The sequence below is a fragment of the Triticum dicoccoides genome, chromosome 2B, assembly GCF_002162155.2.
Source record: "Triticum dicoccoides isolate Atlit2015 ecotype Zavitan chromosome 2B, WEW_v2.0, whole genome shotgun sequence".
In the NCBI taxonomy this organism is placed as follows: domain Eukaryota; kingdom Viridiplantae; phylum Streptophyta; class Magnoliopsida; order Poales; family Poaceae; genus Triticum; species Triticum dicoccoides.
Genome location: NC_041383.1, coordinates 760661545 through 760682267, shown reverse-complemented (window position 1 = coordinate 760682267; position 20723 = coordinate 760661545). Strand labels below are relative to the sequence as shown.

The window sequence follows — 20723 nt, the reverse complement described above, 5'->3', positions numbered from 1 at the left end:
ATCACACTGCCATCCATGGGGGTAGAAAACCTCCCTGGCCGTATGCTCCAGCCGGGTAGACGCCATCATAAAAAGGTCCTGTCCTCCGGCTTCTGCAGGATAGACCACATACGAAGCAATCGTGTACAAGCATGAATAACCTTCGAAGTCGAGGTTACGAACAGCAGTCCTACGCATGGCCTTCACCATAGAATCCTCGTCGGTGGCGAACACATCATATTGCATGGTTACGGGCCGTGAGGAATGATCACACCTCCACCAGTAATGGGGCGGTCCAAACTCCCTTCTCTTCGCCGCTTTGGTTTCTCTCCCCTTCGGTAGGAGTGGTGCTTGTTGTGTGGTGGTGCGATATCTTTCATCACACCGGGATCTGCCTTGCTCGGTGACGGGTAGGTAGACGTCTCGATGCAATGAAGGTTTTTTTGACGGCATTTGTGTGGTGCGTAGGCGTGTTTGGTGATATGCTTGTTGTGGTTTCCGTGGCTTTGACAATGGTTGGTGCTTCGTACCTCTGTGTCTAGGTTTGGTCCAATTATTTCTGATTAGCAATGTTGTCTTCTATGTGGAATTGCAGGAACCCCTGCCGATTTTGAGATGACAGTGGATAAAGAGAAGATGGTCATACCAACACAAACGTTGATGTGATGTGAAGAAAAAAAACCACAATCGTTGATGCTACTGTCCAACTTAACTGCCTTCAAATGAGAGCAAGCCTACTCTAGTAGCAGTAATTAACTTATTACCCAAACAAAGTCAATTAGAATAAATCCCAGTCTCTCCTTCGTGCAAAGCAAAGATAATTATATTGACGTTGATTCATATAGAGTCCATGCAACACATGCAATTGCATTTGCATACACCGCGGGAAGTGAAACAAAATGTCTACAAGTCGAAGAAGAAAGCGATTTTTTTCACTTGGACAGACAGCACTTGCACGAATGCATGGGCGCTCGCTTCCACCAAACGAAACAACATCAACATGTCACACGCACTTGAAGCCGTCGGGGATCTCCTTCTTGCAGGCGCTGGCGAGGAGCTCGACGCCGACGGACCACTCGGCGGAGACAAGGCCGAGCACGCCTTCCTTGGCGGCGATGCAGAGGCACGAGGCCGCCTCCGCCGCGGCGAGCCCGCCCACGAGCTGGCAGCACTCGCTTCCGAGCTGCGCGCCGGCCTGCGCGTCCGCGAGGCCGAGCACGGCCGCGCACGCGCCGAACTTGACGGCCTCCCACGGGCAGAACGGGTCGGCCGGGAGGCCCTTGGTCCACAGCACCCTGGGTGGCGCGCCGCCGTGTAACGCGGCGGCGGTGGAGAGCGTCGCCGCGGCGAGGAGGAGCGCGAGGACTGACACGGTGGTGCCGTGGTGAGCCATTCTTGCGCTCTGGCCGTGGCTTTACTGACTTTTTACGAATAGAGGGCATGCCTAACCACGTCAAAATTCAGCCCTCTGACGTTGGCATGCCTAACCACGTCAAAATCAAGTTGTAGCACCAGTCCAATGTATGCCGCAAGTTTTAGCACTAAACTGACTTTTTACGTCAAGTTGTGACAGTGTAATTGACTCCTGGAATGACTGGCAAGGATGCAGGGCAGCTCCGGCCGGCCGGCGGGTGGTCCATCCATCCATGCATGGCCGCGTCCCGGGCGATGGTACGTGAGCCAACCAGCGAATGCCGTATGGGGTATGGGCATTTTCTCCATGAATGCGCTGCGTACGTACGTTCGTTGGGAGCTCATGCATGTGACGATGGGATGGCTTCATCGAAGGGAACAAGGCAGGCACAGGGAGACGGCGGGGCCGCATGCATGCATGCATGCCGCCAATGGCGCCAGGGTCGCCTTAGCTAGCTAGCGTGTTGCTTCTGCCTTTGGTCAGGATCCCCGATGAGCAGCGCAGATCTGTAGTTTTTGTGTGGAGCAAGCAGGGCAGAAGAGTTCCGATCGATGGGGATACGATCTGCTCGTCAATGGCTCCATGCGTGCCATGCCCGCCCATGTGCTAGGCCAGCAGCTGGTGATAGCTCCAGCGGCAGGCGCTACGACCAAGGTCAGTCCATGTCCATGACAGTAAAGCAACAGCAGCAGAGGGTAGCTGCTCGCGCCAGCCAGCCCCCCGGCCCGCTTGCAGACAGCTAGCCTGCCAAAGTGCCATGTTCAACTTGGGAGCCTGCCTCGGCCGGGGTTGGTTCACGACGCTACACACGCCGGCGTGCCCTTCGTTCTGTCAGCAGAGACCACTGCGCCGCGGTCACGGCCACCGGCCGGCAGACCAGCACAGGGGTCGAACCAAGTAAATAACTGCGCAACTGGGTAACTGAAGATCATGCCGTCCGTCGTATACATACATACATACATTTGCTCGCATGATCTTCAACCCTTCCATTTACAGTGCGAGTAAATGTACCATGTGTGTGTAATCAACTCTTGTATTTACACGCAAGTTGTCCTCAACCCTTCCATTTACACACCGTGCATCTGAACTGTACAATTTTATACATGACGTACGTATATACCAACTGATCAACCACATCTTTAACCTTGTATGTATGATGACCTCCTTCAATGGATAGACTAATACAGGAAGGAATTCAGGGCCGCCACCACCTTCTCTGGCCTGCATGGCACAAACCGCGTCAGTGACCAGCACAAGCATGATCTACTCCCTCTATCCCATAATATAGGACGTTTTTTGACACTAGTATAGTGTTAAAAAACGTCTTACATTATGGGACAAAGGGAGTAGTATAACGCGTCTAGACTAGATTGAATGTTAGCAAACAGTGTATGGTACCCGTGTACCGTGATTTTCAGAAATTGGATAATAATCTACATGAATAATACTCGTGGCAGTGGCACGGATGCATCCTTTTTGCACCGGGGTGGTTTTGTTGTTTTCGTTCCGAAAAAGAACTACTACATGAATACTGTAATAAAGTGTAGGTGGAGGAGCAGGACACAAATCGACTGAATTTACTCTGCCACACAGAAGCAATTACCAGTCCTCCTGCGGCATGTGGCCAGCTCCTTCGATGGGCTTCAGTTTCACCACTGATGGATTGTTTTTCTTGAACTCCTCGGCTATCGAGAGCGGTAGGTACTTGTCCGACTCCCCCCATGCCAGCAATATTGGTTTGTCCCAGCTGCAGGAAATTGCCCAGAAGATGGTTTCAGCACAGCAAAAACGTTCCATAATTAATTTGCCTGTCTGATAGTAATATTGGGTGCATGTGTTAAGACTTCAAAATGACTAGTGAGTGACACTAGAGCTTACTACACCAAGCCTTGCGTAAAGACACACCCTGTCTGTTTTAATTAATTGTTTGGAGGATAAGTCTACCTGTTGGATGAAAATCCAGCCGAAATTTTGCTTAATACCTCTTGAAAATTGGCCTTCCTGGCAGTTTCAAGTAATGCTAAAAAACCAAAAGATATACAAGAGTGAGATGTTAAGATTGCCAAACAAATCCGAAGAAGTAATTTGGAAGCCCAACTGAAACATTATACTCCCTCCGTCCCAAAATAAATGTCTCAAGCTTAGTACAATTTTGTACTAAAGCTAGTACAAAGTTGAGACACTTATTTTGGGACCAAGGGAGTAATATAGTAAGTGTAAGATTTTGCATCGAGTGGGATTCTATTTGTTTTATTCTCCCAATGAAGCACATCCTTCATTGAAAACACATATCCCTCTGTACCGAAATACTTGTAGTTGGGGGAAACTAGTTCAAGTTCCCCCAACTACAAGTATTTCGGCACAGAGGGAGTATTAAATTGTATGAAATAAAAATGCATATGCAAAGAGGAAAGTGCTTGCATAAGATAGTCTCGAAGAGCTATGACTACCTTTCCTTGGATAAGTGAGCTTTCCAGATAGCATGATAGTTGGTTAATATGCATAGATATATCGTGAAGACAATTTCCCAAGGGGAAGACATGAGTATATATAGTTATGGCTTATGAGTCATTATGATGCATGACTTGAGGAGATTTAAAGGTACCAAAGCATGTTTAAATAATGTGTGGCATCCAATGTAAAACTTGTATTCCTTTTCTCGGCAACAATAGATTCTCTGGTTTGGTAATTTAAATTTCTTTTCATGCCTAGAGACAATAGAAAGTGAACGTAAGAAAATCAGGAGACTGCGAGTAAGGACAAACCAAATCCAGGTGCACCACTTGATAAATACGGCAATCTGTATACGTCAGCCTTCTCTGACTTCAGCACGTACCTGTCATACAAAATGGGGTTCAAATGCAAATTTCTCACCTGGAGGTACTGATGGTACACTGCTACAGAGTTACTGATGGTATGAACACAAAATAGCATCATTTTGAGAATAAACGGAAGTTATTCTCTTGTTTCAAGCAGCATGCACTTCTGCAGGAAATAAAGAGTGCTGGTGCTAACAAAACTGGCATGGTATAATAAACAGAGTTTCTGCGACAAGGATACATACGGGCTACCTGCTTCAATGAATCTCTCAGCCAGGATAGCATTTTGGCAGGTAAATTCGCCCACAAGTGGAAATCTGCATTAAAAAGATTCCCTCAGTTCACATACATAAGTATAAACTTACAGGCAAAAAAAGAATATTAACTAAAATAAATCAAGGTGAAATAAACATCTATAGCATTTATCTATAGCACCACCAGCTTGCCAAAAATATATTTTGGACTGAAAAGTGAAACCACTGGGCGAAATAAATATCATCACACTGTACCCAAAATAAGACGCAATAGATGAAAGAGTTCAGTTTAAAAACAAAAAAGATATGGCAGCAATGGAGCATGTGTGTGTGTTCCAAGTCAATTTAGTTGCGAATTTCAGCTGTTTAAATGTTTGGAATCATAGTTTTGAAATCTACCGAAGCACGCTGGTTGAATTTACAACAACTAGGGAACAAAGAGAAGCATAAGTAGCTGACCTGAGCTGCTTAAAGACTCCAGGCACTGGAGAAGAAACAGTAAGTGGGCTGTTAAGGATTGCTACCTTAAGAAGTTTGTTTGAGTTCTTCAATGCCCATGTCAGACCATAAGAACCTACAAGAAATCCCTACAAAGAAATGAATGAAATGATTCAGACAGTCCGTATGAGAACTTCCATGGCAAGGATTTTCTGAAATCTTCCAAATGTGTACCTGGACAACTAAGAAGAATGGTTCAGTGATATTTAGAGTAACAAGAAGTTCATCAAATGCCTTGTGGAACTCCTCTTCTACAAATGGTAGAACATACATGTGTCTTTGGTTAGTTTTATAGACACATTTGTACCAGGAATTCCTTTTCTAAAAAAATTTGTACCAGGAATTTCACAGACATTTCATCACCTTTGAAATCGAATCCATATCCAGGCTGTGGCATCTCACTGAACCCAAATCCTATCCAGTCAGGCGCAAAGCAATGGTAGCCAGCATCTGCCATCTAGTAAGATCAATAGGTGCTTAGGGGCTGGAATGGTTGGTTGCAACAAAAACATGTAGCTATCTTTATAAGTGACCAGTTCAAATATTATTAATGTTATTTTTAAGAAGGCAAAATAAGAAGGGCTAGTTGTTTCATACTAAGGTATAGAATACGTGGTCAATGAAGCTAACCTGAGCCATAACCGTGCGATAACTAAATGACTGAGTTGGAGCACCGTGAAGAAACATAATAGTCCCACGCCGTGAATCAGGAGAACCTACAATCGCAATGCGAATTGTATGAAAACTAACCATTAGATGAGGATTGTGTTTACAGAACATGGAACAAATATTCTGATGATCCTTATATACTGAAGAACATGACGCAGCACACACACACACACACCACACAACCTAAAACATCAATTTTATAGCAGCAGCAACAAGCTTTGTTCTCGTGTTTACTATCAAAAGTGAGGATACATCATACATAAATTGCAATGAAATATCCAACACTTGTTTGGAGAGACTTTCAGTTCCCCAAAGGTCTGCCACACTTGTTCATAAATATAAAATGTGGTTCCAATTGGCATTCACAGTTGCACTATGAACCCCCGCCCCGTCAAACACAATGTTACCGCATGAAAATCATCTCAGCAACCCGAAGATGAAGAAGCAAATTACCTGTTTGCCTCACGAACCATCGAAACTCCCCTGATCTCACGCTCTTGCCGTACTCCCTCCCTTTGTCCTCCGTCCTCTGCACACAACAATGTACGAGTATGTAGGATCAGTCATCAGCAGCTCAAAAGCACAGCAAGATGGATCAGGCGAGAGGAACGGGCAGGTCGGCATTACGTAGAGCATCTGGCCGACATTGCCGTCCTGGGCGGGCGACGCGGGCAGCTGGATGGCGCTGCGGCTCGACGGGTTGTCCGTGACGAACCCGAACGGGTTGAACGCCGGCTCCCCCTCCTCCTCCTCCCCCGCCTCGGCCTTCTCGTCCTTGCTGCTGCTGCTCGCCGCGACTACTGCGCACGCGCCTCTCCGCCGTGTCCAGCCGCTCCGCGGGCCGCGCGAGGAGTGGAAGGCGACGGTGCTGCGCCTGGAGGCGGCGGCGACGGAACTGGGAGGGGGCAGGAGGGAGAGTGGAGAGTAGGAGGCGGAGGTGGAGGTGGAGCAGGGGCAGCCGGACATGGCGGCGGCGGCGGTGGCTGCTGCCTGGATCGATGGGGGTGCCAGCGGCTGGTGGTGGAGTCCGGCGGAATGTGGCCGCGAGGCGAAATGCTTCGGTTGGCTCAGCGGCGCCGCGGCCCGCGAGCCACGGGAGCGAAGATTCTCCGGATTACCGTGGGCCCGCCTGTCGGTAGGGACCGCCCCTCCATTTCTTTTTCAAATCATAAAAATCTGACGTCAGCGTGTGCCGTCCGAACGACTGCGAGAATCTTGATGCACTGGGCCTTTCCTCTCAACCGCTCAATATCCAGCACCAATTTCCCGGTCCACGACCACCAAACTAGTGAAAAATAGTAACGCTATTTGAGGGCGCAGTTACGCGTCCGCCCGGCGGATGTGTTAGAAACATCCACTGCCCGAAGAGTCATTGGATTAGATACCTAACAACCGTCGGATGCAACCATCATGCGCAACTAACCAGATCATTACTTCCTGCAACGACAGTTCTGTTTCAGAAATAGAATCCCTTGTCCGCCATCCAGACACAGCTGCGCGTAGCGCGGCGCCAATCCCCACCATCGCAAAATCATCGCCGCCGGCGCGGGCCAGCTAGTCCTGCAGCGCAAAAACCTGCAACAACATGGCGCATCACATCACGAGGCAGATGCTGGGATCCGACGCAGATCGAGCTTGCCGGGGCCGCTGCTTCGAGGACAGTCGTGGCCAACGTTCTCAGATCCGACCGCCGCCGAGGGTGTTGAGGGAGTCCTGGACTAAGGGGTCCTCGGACGTCCGGTCTATTGGATATGGGCCGGACTAATGGGCCGTCAAGATACAAGATAGAAGATCACCTCTCGTGTCTGGTAGGGTCTCCCGTATACGTGGATGGCAAGTTTAGGTGTCCAGAAATACTATTTCATTTCTGTTAAACCGACTTTATACAACCCTAAACCCCTCAGGTATCTATATAAACCGGAGGGTTAGATCGAAGGCAGGATCACAACATTGATAGGCTAGCTAAGCTAGGGTTTAGCCATTACGATCTCGAGGTAGATCAACTCTTGTAACCCTGCTACCTCTTGAGCACTGCGTTGGTTTTCCCTTAAAGAGGAAAGAGTGATGCAACAAAGTAGCGTAAGTATTTCCCTTAGTTTTTGCGAACCAAGGTATCAATCCAGTAGGAGGCTCCTCAAAAGTCCCTCGTACCAACACAAACAAACAAGAACCTCACAACCAACACGATAAAGGGGTTGTCAATCCCTTCACGGTAACTTACGAAAGTGAGATCTAATAGAGATAATAAGATAAGATAAATATTTTTGGTATTTTTATGATATATATTGGAAAGTAAAGATGCAAATAAAAGTAGACGGAAAACTTATATGATAAAAGATAGACCCGGGGGCCATAGGTTTCACTAGTGGCTTCTCTCAAGATAGCATAAGTATTACGGTGGGTGTACAAATTACTGTTGAGCAATTGATAGGAAAGTGCATAGTTCTAAGAATATCTAGGCATGATCATGTATATAGGCATCACGTCCGCAACAAGTAGATCAAAACGATTCTGCATCTACTACCATTACTCTACACATCGATCGACTCCTGCCTACATCTAGAGTATTAAGTTCATAAGAATAGAGTAACGCATTAAGAAAGATGACATGATGTAGAGGGATAAAATCAAGCAATATGATATAAACCCCATCATTTTATCCTCGATGGCAACAATACAATACGTGCCTTGCTGCCCCTGCTGTCACTGGGAAAGGACACCGCAAGATTGAACCCAAAGCTAAGCACTTCTCGCTGTGCAAGAAAGATCAATCTAGTAGGCCAAACCAAACTGATAATTCGAAGAGACTTGCAAAGATAACCAATCACACATAAAAGAATTCAGAGGAGATTCAATTATTTCTCATAGATAAACTTGATCATAAACCCACAATTCATCGGATCTCGACAAACACACCACAAAAAGAGTTTCATCGAATAGATCTCCAAGAAGATCCAGGAGAACTTTGTATTGAGATTCAAAGAGAGAGATGGACCCGAAGGTCTGTAATAAACTACTCACAACTCATCGGAGAGGCCTTGGAGATGATGTAGAGGCCCTCCGTGGTCGATTCCCCCTCCGGCGGAGCGCCGGCGAAGGCTCCAAGATGGGATCTCGCGAATACAGAAGGTTGCGGCGGTGGAAATAGTTTTTCGTTGTGCTCCTGGATGTTTTCAGGGTACGTGGATATATATAGGCGAAGGAGGTAGGTCGGGGGAGCCACGAGGGACCCACGAGGGTGGGGGGCACGCCCATCCTCCTAGGGTGCGCCCTCCTGCCTCGTGGCTGCCTCGGCTTCTTCTTGACGGCCACTCCATGTCTCCTGGATTGCGTTTGTTCCAAAAAGATCGCTCCCGAAGGTTTCATTCCATTTGGACTCCGTTTGATATTCCTTTTCTTCGAAACATTGAAATAGGAAAAAAAATAGTAATTCGGACTGGGCCTTCGATTAGTAGGTTAGTCCCAAAAATGATATAAAAGTGTAAAGTAAAGCCCATAAACATCCAAAACGGGTAATATAATAGCATGGAACAATAAAAAATTATAGATACGTTGGAGACGTATCAAGCATGCCCAAGCTTAATTCCTGCTCGTCATCGAGTAGGTAAATGATAAAAACAGAATTTTTGATGTGGAATGCTACCTAGCATAATTCTTAATGTAATTTTCTTTATTGTGGCATGATTGTTCAGATCCAAATGATTTAAGATAAAAGCTCATAAAACATAAAAATAGTAATACTTCAAGCATACTAACAAGTAATCATGTCTTATCAAAATAGCATAGCCAAAGAAAGCTTATCCCTACAAAATCATATAGTTAGGCCATGCTTCATTTTCATCACACAAAATACTCCCATCATGCACAACCCCGGTTTCAGCCAAGCAATTGGTTCATACTTTTTAACGCGCTTCAGCTTTTTAAACTCTTACGCAATACATGAGCGCAAGCCATGGACATAGCACTATATGTGGAATAGGATGGTGGTTGTGAAGACAAAAAGGGAGAAGATAGTATCACATCAACTAGGCGTATCAACGGGCTATGGAGATGCCCATTAATAGATATCAATGTGAGTGAGTAGGGATTGCCATGCAACGGATGCACTAGAGCTATAAATATATGAAAGCTCAACAAAAGAAACTAAGTGGGTGTGCATCCAACTTGCTTGCTCACGAAGACCTAGGGCATTTTGAGGAAGCCCATCATTGGAATATACAAGCCAAGTTCTATGAAAGTGACAACATAGGAGACTCTCTATCATGAAGATCATGGTGCTACTTTGAAGCACAAGTGTGGAAAAAAAGATAGTAGCATTGTCCCTTCTCTCTTTTCTCTCATTTTTTTCTTTTTTTATTTGGTGGGCTTCTTTGGCCTCTTTTTTTATTTGGGCTTCTTTGGCCTCTTTTATTTTTTTATAAAGTCTGAAGTCTCATCCCAACTTGTGGGGGAATCATAGGCTTCATCATCCTTTCCTCACTTGGGACAATGCTCTAATAATGAAGATCATCACACTTTTATTGATTTACAACTCAAGAATTACAACTCAATACTTAGAACAAAATATGACTCTATGTGAATGCCTCCGGCGGTGTACCGGGATATGCAATGAATCAAGAGCGACATGTATGAAAAATTATGAAGGTGGCCTTGCCACAAATACAATGCCAACTACATGATCATGCAAAGAGCAATATGACAATGATGGGGTGTGTCATAATAAACGGAATGGTGGAAAGTTGCATGGCAATATATCACGGAATGGCTATGAAAATGCCATAATAGGTAGGTATGGTTGCTGTTTTGAGGAAGGTAAATAATGGGTGCATGATACCGGCGAAAGTTGCACGGCATAATGGAGGCTAGCAATGGTGGAAGGGTGAGAGTGCGTATAATCCATGGACTCACATTAGTCATAAAGAACTCATATACTTATTGCAAAAGTCTACTTGCCCTTGAAGCAAAGTACTACTACGCATGCTCCTAGGGGGAAGGGTTGGTAGGAGTTAACCATCGCGCGATCCCGACCTCCACACATAAGGAAGACAATTAAAAGAGCACCCCATGCAACAAATTTGTCACATAACTTTTACCATACGTGCATGCTACGGGACTTGCCAACTTCAACACAAGTATTTATCAATTTCATAATTACCCAACTAGCATGACTCTAACAATACCACCTTTATATCTCAAAACAATTATCAAGCATCAAATTGATCATAGTGTTTAATGCACTTTCTATGATAGTTTTTATTATACCCAACTTGGATGCCCATCATTCTAGGACCAATTTTATAACCATAGAAAATACCATGCTATTCTAAAAGACTCTCAAAATAATATAAGTGAAGCATGAGAGATCAACAATTTCTTCAAAATTAAGCCACCACCATGCTCTAAAAGATATAAGTGAAGCACTAGAGCAAAACTTGTCTAGCTCAAAAGATATAAGTGAAGCACATAGAGTATTCTAATAAATTCCGAATCATGTGTGTGTCTCTCAAAAGGTGTGTACAGCAAGGATGATTGTGGTAAACTAAAAAGCAAAGACTCATATCATACAAGATGCTCCAAGCAAAACACATATCATGTGGCGAATAAAAAAATAGCTCCAAGTAAAGTTACTGATAAATGAAGACGAAAGAGGGGATGCCTTCCGGGGCATCCCCAAGCTTAGGCTTTTGGTTGTCCTTGAATATCTTGCGGTGCCATGGGCATGCCCAAGCTTAGGTTCTTGCCACTCCTTATTCCATAGTCCATCAAATCCTTACCCAAAACTTGAAAACTTCACAACACAAAACTCAACAGGAAATCTCATAAGCTCCGTTAGTGCAAGAAAGAAAAACCACCACATAAGGTACTGTAATGAACTCATTATTTATTTATATTGGTGTTAAACCTACTGTATTCCAACCTCTCTATGGTTCATACCCCCCGATACTAGCCATAGATGCATCAAAATAAGCAAACAACACACGAAAAACAGAATCTGTCAAAAATAGAACAGTCTGTAGCAATCTGTAACTTTTGAATACTTCTGGAACTCTAAAAATCCTACCAAAATAGGAAGTCCAGGGAAATTCGTCTATTCATCTACATAAAAAGAATCAACTCAAAAGAACGTTCTTGTGATATATTAAAATTATTCTCGTGCGCGCAAAAGTTTCTGTTTTTCAGCAGAATCAAATTAACTATCACCGTAGGTTATCCTATAGGTTCTACTTGGCACAAACACTAATTAAAACATAAAACACACCTAAACAGAGGCTAGATGAAATATTTATTACTAAACAGAAGCAAAAATCAAGGAACAAAAATAAAATTGGGTTGCCTCCCAACAAGCACTATCGTTTAACGCCCCTAGCTAGGCATAAAACCGAGAATAGATCTATGTATTTCCATATTTGGTATTCAATTCATAAGTGGCTCGCATAATGGATTCATAAGGTAATTTGACTTTCTTTCTAGGGAAGTGTTCCATGCTTTCCTTAACGGAAATTGGAATCTAATATTCCCTTCCATCATATCAATAATTGCACCAATCGTTCTAAGGAAAGGTCTACCAAGAATAATAGGACATGAAAGATTGCAATCTATATCAAGAACAATGAAATCTACGGGCACATAATTCCTATTTGCAACAATAAGAACATCATTAATCCTTCCCATAGGTTTCTTAATAGTGGAATCAGCAAGCTGCAAGTTTAAAGAGCAATCATCAAATTCACGGAAACCTAGCACATCACATAAAGTTTTTGGAATCGTAGAAACACTAGCACCCAAATCACACAAAGCATAACATTCATGATCTTTAATTTTAATTTGTATAGTAGGTTCCCACTCAGCATAAATTTTCCTAGGTATAGAAACTTCCAATTCAAGTTTTTCTTCATAAGATTGCATCAAAGCATCAACAATATGTTTGGTAAAAACTTTATTTTGGCTATAAGCATGAGGAGAATTCAACACGGATTGCAACAAGGAAATACAATCTATTAAAGAACAATTATCATAATTAAATTACTTGAAATGCACAATAGTGGGTTCAATGCTATGTAAAGTTCTGACCTCTCCAATCCCACTTTTACCAAATTTAGCATCAAGATCTAAAAACTCCGAATCATTGGGACGCCTTTTAACTAAAGTTGACTCATCTCTAGTCCCATCATTATCAAGATTCATATTGCAAAACAAAGATTTAATAGGGGACACATCAATAACTTTTAGATCTTCATCATTATTTTCATGGAAACTAGATGAACACGCTTTAATTTACAAAGCAATCCTTCTTAGCACGCATCCTAGCGGTTCTTTCTTTGCACTCATCAATAGAAATTCTCATGGCTTTGAGATACTCATTGATATCATGCTTAGGTGGAATAGATCTAAGTGTCAAAGAATCAACATCAAGAGAAAGTCTATCAACGTTTCTAGCCAATTCATCAACTTTAAGCATTGAAATTCTTTTGAGAGATCATAAATTCTTTAACACTATTCTCAAAATAAGAGGGCATCTCATTAAAATTTCCATAAGAATTGTTGTAGGAATTAGCATAATTATTAGAGGAATTACTAGGAAACAGCCTAGGATTAAAGTTTCCTCTATAAGCATTGTTACCAAAATTATTCCTACCAACAAAATTCACATCCATAGATTCATTATTATTCTCAATCAAAGTAGACAAAGGCATATCATTAGGATCAATAGGAGCACTCTTAGTAGCAAATAATTTCATAAGTTCATCCATCTTTCCACTCAAAACATTAATTTCTTCTATCGCATGAACCTTTTTACTAGTAGATCTTTCGGTGTGCCATTGAGAATAATTAACCATAATATTATCTAGGAGTTTAGTAGCTTCTCCTAAAGTGATTTCCATAAAAGTGCCTCCCGCGGCCGAATCTAAAAGATTTCTAAAAGCAAAATTCAATCTGGCATAAAAGTTTTGTATGATCATCCATAAATTCAAACCATGTGTATGGTAATTGCGAATCATTAATTTCATTCTTTCCCAAGATTGGGCAACATGCTCATGATCAAGTTGTTTAAAATTCATAATATCGTTTCTAAGAGAGATGCTCTTAGCGGGAGGAAAAAAATACTTAGAGATAAAAGCATCTTTGCACTTATTCCATGAATCAATAGTATTTTTAGGCAAAGATGAAAACCAAGTTTTAGCACGATCTCTAAGTGAAAACGGAAATAACTTCAATTTAACAATATCATTATCCGTGTCTTTCTTCTTTTGCATATCACACAAATCAACAAAGTTGTTTAGATGAGTAGCGACATCTTCGCTAGGAAGGCCGGAGAATTGATCTTTCATAACAAGATTCAACAAAGTAGCATTGATTTCACAAGATTCAACATCATTAAGAGGAGCAATCGGAGTGCTAAGGAAATCATTATTATTGGTATTGGAAAAGTCACACATTTTGGTATTATCTTGCACCATCGTGACAAGCAATCCAACACACAAGCACACAAGAGGCAAGCGAAAAAGAGAGGCGAACGGAAAAGAGAGGGCGAATAAAACGGCAAGCGTGAAGTGGGCGAGAGGAAAACGAGAGGCAAATGAAAAATAATGTAATGCGAGGGAGATGAGTTTGTGATGGGTACTTGGTATGTCTTGACTTGAGCGAAGACCTCCCCGGCAACGGCGCCAGAATCCTTCTTGCTACCTCTTGAGCACGGCGTTGGTTTTCCCTTGAAGAGGAAATGGTGATGCAGCAAAGTAGCGTAAGTATTTCCCTCAGTTTTTGAGAACCAAGGTATCAATCTAGTAGGAGTCTCCTCAAAAGTCCCTCGTACCTACACAAACAAATAAGAACCTCGCAACCAACACGATAAAGGGGTTGTCAATCCCTTCACAGTAACTTGCAAAAGTGAGATCTGATAGAGATAATAAGATAAGACAAATATTTTTGGTATTTTTATGATATAGATTGGAAAGTAAAGATGCAAATAAAAGTAGATGGAAAACTTATATGATAAAAGATAGACCCGGGAGCCATAGGTTTCACTAGTGTCTTCTCTCAAGATAGCATAAGCATTACGGTGGGTAAACAAATTACTATCGAGCAATTGATAGAAAAGTGCATAGTTATGAGAATACCTAGGCATGATCATGTATATAGGCATCACGTCCGCAACAAGTAGATCGAAATGATTCTGGATCTACTACTATTGCTCCACACATCGACCGACTCCTGCCTGCATCTAGAGTATTAAGTTCATAAGAACAGAGTAACGCATTAAGAAAGATGACATGATGTAGAGGGATAAATTCAAGCAATATGATATAAACCCCATCTTTTTATCCTCAATGGCAACAATACAATACATGCCTTGCTGCCCCTGCTGTCACTGGGAAAGGACACCGCAAGATTGAACCCAAAGCTAAGCACTTCTCGCATTGCAAGAAAGATCAATCTAGTAGGCCAAACCAAACTGATAATTCGAAGAGACTTGCAAAGATAACCAATCACACATAAAAGAATTCAGAGGAGATTCAATTATTTCTCATAGGAAAACTTGATCATAAACCCACAATTCATCGGATCTCGACAAACACACCGCAAAAAGAGTTACATCGAATAGATCTCCAAGAAGATCGAGGAGAACTTTGTATTGAGATTCAAAGAGAGAGAAGAAGACATCTTGCTAATAACTATGGACCCGAAGGTCTGTAATAAACTACTCACAACTCATCGGAGAGGCCTTGGAGATGATGTAGAGGCCCTCCATGGTCGATTCCCCCTCCGATGGAACGCCAGCGAAGGCTCCAAGATGGGATCTCGCGGATACAGAAGGTTGCAGCGGTGGAAATAGTTTTTCGTGGTGCTCCGGGATGTTTTCAGGGTATGTGGATATATATAGGCGAAGGAGGTAGGTCAGGGGAGCCACGAGGGTGGGGGCACGCCCACCCTCCTAGGGCACACCCTCCTGCCTCGTGGCCGCCTCGGCTGCTTCTTGACATCTACTCCAAGTCTCCTGGATTGCGTTTGTTCCAAAAAGATCGCTCCCGAAGGTTTCATTCCGTTTGGACTCCGTTTGATATTCCTTTTCTTCGAAACACTAAAATAGGCAAAAAAAACAACAACTCGGGCTGGGCCTCCGGTTAGTAGGTTAGTCCCAAAAATGATATAAAAGTGTAAAGTAAAACCCATAAACATCCAAAACGGGTAATATAATAGCATGGAACAATAAAAAATTATAGATACGTTGGAGACGTATCAAACCCCTATACTCATCGAATATAATCAAGCAGGAGTAGGGTTTTACCTCCATTAAGAGGGCCCGAACCTGGGTAAACACCGTGTCCTTTTCGATCATAGTTACCATCGATCCTCAGACATACAGCTTGGGCCCCCCTACCCGAGATCTGCCGGTTTCGACACCGACATTGGTGCTTTCATTGAGAGGTCCGCTGTATCGTCGACGGAAGGGTTGATGACGCGCCTCTTCATCAACGATGATGCTGTGTCCAGGGAAATCTTTCTCCCCGGACAGGTCTTTGTGTTCGGCGGCTTCATGCTTCGTGCCAACGCGATCGGCCGCCTCGAGCAGGTCGACAGTTACGCCCCCGGCCATCAGATCAGGTTTGGAAACCTGAACTACATCGCCAATATCCGAGGAGATCTGATTTTCGAGGGGTTCATGGCCTCGGTCGCCGCCCCTTTCCCCCATGAAGGAAGCTCTTCGGATCCGCTCTCAGATCCCATTCAGGGGTCAAAACTCACGCCCGCCTCGGCCTTAGCTCCGGAGTAGGGCGTATCGTCCGAAGACGGGAGGATCAACCCCACCGGACTCTTTTCTATCATGGAACTTTCGATCGAAGACCCAGACGCGATCTTGGACTCGCCTCTGGAAGACAACTCCGAGTTTTTGAAGTCTGCGTTGATCGAGCCCGATCAAGTGTCTGTCGCCAAACCTAGTCCGGCAGATCCGCAGACTCATGCCCAGCTTTCACCCTTAGACGAAGCGTTGGGCTTAATGCAAACCCTTACCATTACGGAGAGCTTGACTCCGAACTGCACCTAGTACGGGTTGGAGGCAGAGGGCTGGGAATTTTATGACCCGCCCACCACTCACTTAATAGCCACTGTTGAGGATTTAACCGACATACTGGACTACACGTCCGAAGACATCGACGGTATGAATGATGATGCCGACGCCGAATCGGGCCAAGTCCCACCCATCACAGGGCGTTGGACGGCCACTTCAACATATGACATATACATGGTGCATACTCCTGATAAAAAGGATGACGAGGATAATCAAAAGCTCGATGAGGACAAGCCCGTTGATGAACCACCAAAGCGCCGACGTCAGCGGCACCGCTCATGATCGCGTCGGGTGAAGGATAGTAATACCAACACCAGAGACAATGAGACTCTGGATGATGCCAAAGATCCCGAGCACCCCGTCGAGCCCACATCCTAACAAGATGAGAGGGAAGAGGGTCAGTATAGCCCCGAACACGCTGATCATGAAGATTCGAAAGACAACAACTATATGCCAGTCTCCGAAGAGGACATCAGCCTTGGTGACGAAGACTTTATCATCCCAGAGGAACCCCTCAAGCAAGAATGCTTCAAGCGACAGCTCATCGCCACAGCGTGGAACCTGAAAAAGAAACAACAGCAGCTCAAAGCTGAACAAGATACACTCAATGAAAGGTGGACCAAGGTCCTGGCCGCCGAGGAGTACGGCCACGAGCGACCTACAAAAAGTTACCCCAAGCGCAAGCTGCTGCCACAATTCGACGATGAAGCCCTTGAGCCAATACCGTCAAAATACAACCATGCAGATCAACCAGACCTACCACTACATGGAAAGGATAAAGTGACATATCAAGCCGAACACCAGCCTGCACCCCCTCACCGAAGAGGCAAGGAGACAGCAGCTGCGGGTTACACATATGACTTGTAACGGGACGTGGCCAATAAAACCGGTCAGACCAGATCGATCTATGGACCAAAAGGCCGCGCCCCAGCATGAGATAACGGCTATGAAGTCTGGCAAGATGACCATTACAATATTCTGGATCATAACCGAACTCAGATGTCATCCGATCTCCGCCGCGATGTCGCACGATGCAGGGGTGCCGCACACCCTATGTGCTTTACCGATGAAGTAATGAAACACCAGTTTCCGGAAGGGTTTAAACCCGTGAACATCGAGCAATAGGATGGAACGACGGATCCGGCCGTCTGGATTGAATATTTTCTTCTCCACATTCATATGGCTCGTGGAGATGACCTCCATGCCATTAAATATCTTCCTCTTAAGCTGAAAGGACTAGCACGACACTGCCTGAACAGCCCCCCAGAAACTCCATTGGAACCTAGGAAGATTTGGAAGATGCTTTTCGGGCTAACTTTCAGGGCACTTATGTCCGGCCACCGGATGCTGACGACTTGAGTCGCATAATCCAGCAACCAGGCAGATCGGCTCGCAAGCTTTGGAATTAGTTCATAATTAAAAAGAACCAAATCATGGACTATCCGGACGCCGAAGCCTTAGTGGACTTCAAACACAACGTTCAGGACGAATGGCTCGCCCAACACCTCGGGCAGGAGAAGCCGAAGACCATGGCAGCCTTAACTGCACTTATGACCCATTTCTGTGTGGGTGAAGATAGGTGGTTGGCTCATAGAAGCAATAGCTCGGGCGACCTCGACACTTTTGAGGCCAGGGACGACAATGGTAAACTCCGCAATAAAAACAAACATCAGAGCAACAATGACGACGCAGACGATACGCCAGTCAATGCCGGATTCAGTGGTTCTAAATCCAGTCAGCGGAAGAAACCTTTCAAAGGAAACAGGGATGGTCCATCCAATTTGGATAAAATCCTTGAGAGGCCCTGTCAGATTCATGGCACACCCGATAAGCCTGCTAACCACACCAATAGGAACTGTTGGGTTTTCAAACAGGCCAGTAAGATAAATACCAAACACAAGGGAAAGGGACCTCCAAGTGAGGACGATGATGAGCCCCGTTAGCCGAACACCGGGGGCCAAAAGCAGTTTCCCCCGGAGGTGAAAGCAGTGAACATGATCTATGTCACTCATATTCCCAAAAGGGAGCGCAAGTGCACACTAAGGGACGTCTACGCCGTAGAGCCCGTCGCCCAAAAATTCAACCCATGGTCAGCCTGTCAGACCGCTTTTGATCGCAGGGACCACCCAACCAGTATCCATCATGGGGTTCGGCCGCCTTGGTACTCGATCCAATTATCGATGGATACCATCTCACTAGAGTCCTTATGGAGGGGGGCGATAGTCTCAACTTGATTTATCAAGACACTTCCGCAAGATGGTCATTGACCCATCAAGAATCAAGCCTAGTAACACTACCTTTAAAGGTGTGATACCCGATGTGGAGGCCCGTTGTACGGGCTCACTGACACTAGAGGTAGTATTCGGCTCCCTAGTGAGGAACTAATCTTCGACATCATCCCTTTTTGCAGTGGTTATCATGCATTGCTCGGACGAACTGCTTTTGCACGCTTTAATGCAGTCCCGCACTATGCTTATTTAAAGCTTAAGATGCTTGGACCTCGCGGCGTTATTACAGCCAATGGAAATATTGAGCGCTCCCTCTGTATTGAAGAACACACCGCGGCCCTTGCAGCCGAGGTGTATGGCAGCCTTATCAAGCCGGACAATTCATCGGACATTAAAGCCAACAACATCTCTAAACGAGTCTGGTCCATGCATCACTGCGATAACTCGACGGATCCGGACCTCGATTAGCAGTTCGGCCTCCGTCGACTGCCCCATAAGGTTGCAGCTTACGTACCGCGTGTACACTCAAAATACGTTGGGCAGTGCCGGAGGCACACTGCAGAACAAGTCCATAGTACGGCTTGACCCTGTTTGGACTGCATACATCTTTTTTCACTACAGGTTCATTAAGAGCCCTATTTTGCTGTATGTTTGCATTAGGGGTCCTTTCAAGGCTAGCATTTCCCATCTGCACGGTCAACCATCAAATACTCCTATCAAAGGACTTATTACTAAGGAGAAATGGCGTAGACGTGCAGCAGGGCATCACTGGAGTCTTTGAACCATTACCTTTCGGCGCTGTGTTAGATTTTCCCTTATGTAATTATTTTAGGCATGTAACATGACCTTAATATTAATGGCATTGTCAGTCGAAACACGCCTCGATGTATTGATAAGGATATAAAGGAAATAGACGATCACCACCTTTGTGTTGGGTTCTTATATTATCTCGTCATCCGTATTCCCTCCTTACTTTCGATTGACATATGCGCTTCGGCACGGCCTTCATACCAGGGGCTGTATTCGGTCCCACAAACTCTTAAGTCTGAACACCTCTAGGGAATTCTTAGGCATCCCAGATATTGCACTATATGCGTAGGCTCCGAATCATGTCTTTGGTCTATAGTTGGGTTGCCCGGCTCCTATGTTTGCCACCTTACATTCCGCAAGTTCGGCTAAGGTAGTAAAGGGAGAACTACTGCGAATGTATTTCTGGTTCATCCGGTTAAGTACCTCAGTAGAGAAAGCCGAAAACTGACTGTCATGATATACGAGAGCGGGTTAGCGATCTGGTGACTTAGTGTTACACTACAAATCGTTCGCGATTTATGCCGTGTTATACGAGGGGCTGGGCTTCAACCAGCCACGTTGCAAAGGCGCCGTACTCCGGATCGCCGTTCACACAACAAGGGGCTAGTACTTAGCCCCACCAATGGACTCTTATGGCTAAGTGAAAGTGATAAAGCCGCATAGTCTGATTGCCTTGTTCATCTCACAAGACGCCTCCTATATAGGACCAAGACGTTGGATAAAGTGAGGATATGCATTCCCGAACACCCCTGTAATATTTACATGGGGCAGAACACTAGTAGAAAAGGGGCCATTTGTCCCGGTTCATACGGGCCTTTTGTCCCAGTTGTTGAACCGGGACTAAAGGGTCGTTACTAATGCCCTGGCCCTTTAGTCCCGGTTCTTACACGAACCGGGACAGATGGGCCTCCACGTGGCTGGTGCGCCGAGCCCAGGCAGGAGGGCCTTTGGTCCCGGTTGGTGGCACCAACCGGGACCAAA

At 44.9% G+C, this 20723-nt stretch overlaps 2 protein-coding genes across 2 annotated transcripts; both read right to left on the bottom strand.

Moving 5' to 3' along the window:
• Positions 1-784: 784 nt before the first annotated feature.
• Positions 785-1392, bottom strand: LOC119368628 (putative lipid-binding protein AIR1). The gene has a single exon (XM_037633835.1). The coding sequence runs from the start codon at positions 1370-1372 to the stop codon at positions 983-985; it is 390 nt and encodes a 129-aa protein (XP_037489732.1). The 5' UTR covers positions 1373-1392; the 3' UTR covers positions 785-982.
• Positions 1393-2333: 941 nt separating this feature from the next.
• LOC119366105 (haloalkane dehalogenase-like) lies at positions 2334-6704 on the bottom strand. Its single transcript, XM_037631786.1, has 11 exons — positions 6261-6704; positions 6087-6162; positions 5595-5680; positions 5328-5421; positions 5139-5215; positions 4926-5053; positions 4458-4529; positions 4159-4229; positions 3338-3413; positions 2997-3140; positions 2334-2614 (listed from the first exon to the last, which is right to left on the bottom strand). Exons 1-11 carry the CDS (start codon positions 6597-6599, stop codon positions 2572-2574), a joined length of 1206 nt encoding a protein of 401 aa, XP_037487683.1. The 5' UTR covers positions 6600-6704; the 3' UTR covers positions 2334-2571.
• Positions 6705-20723: the final 14019 nt, after the last annotated feature.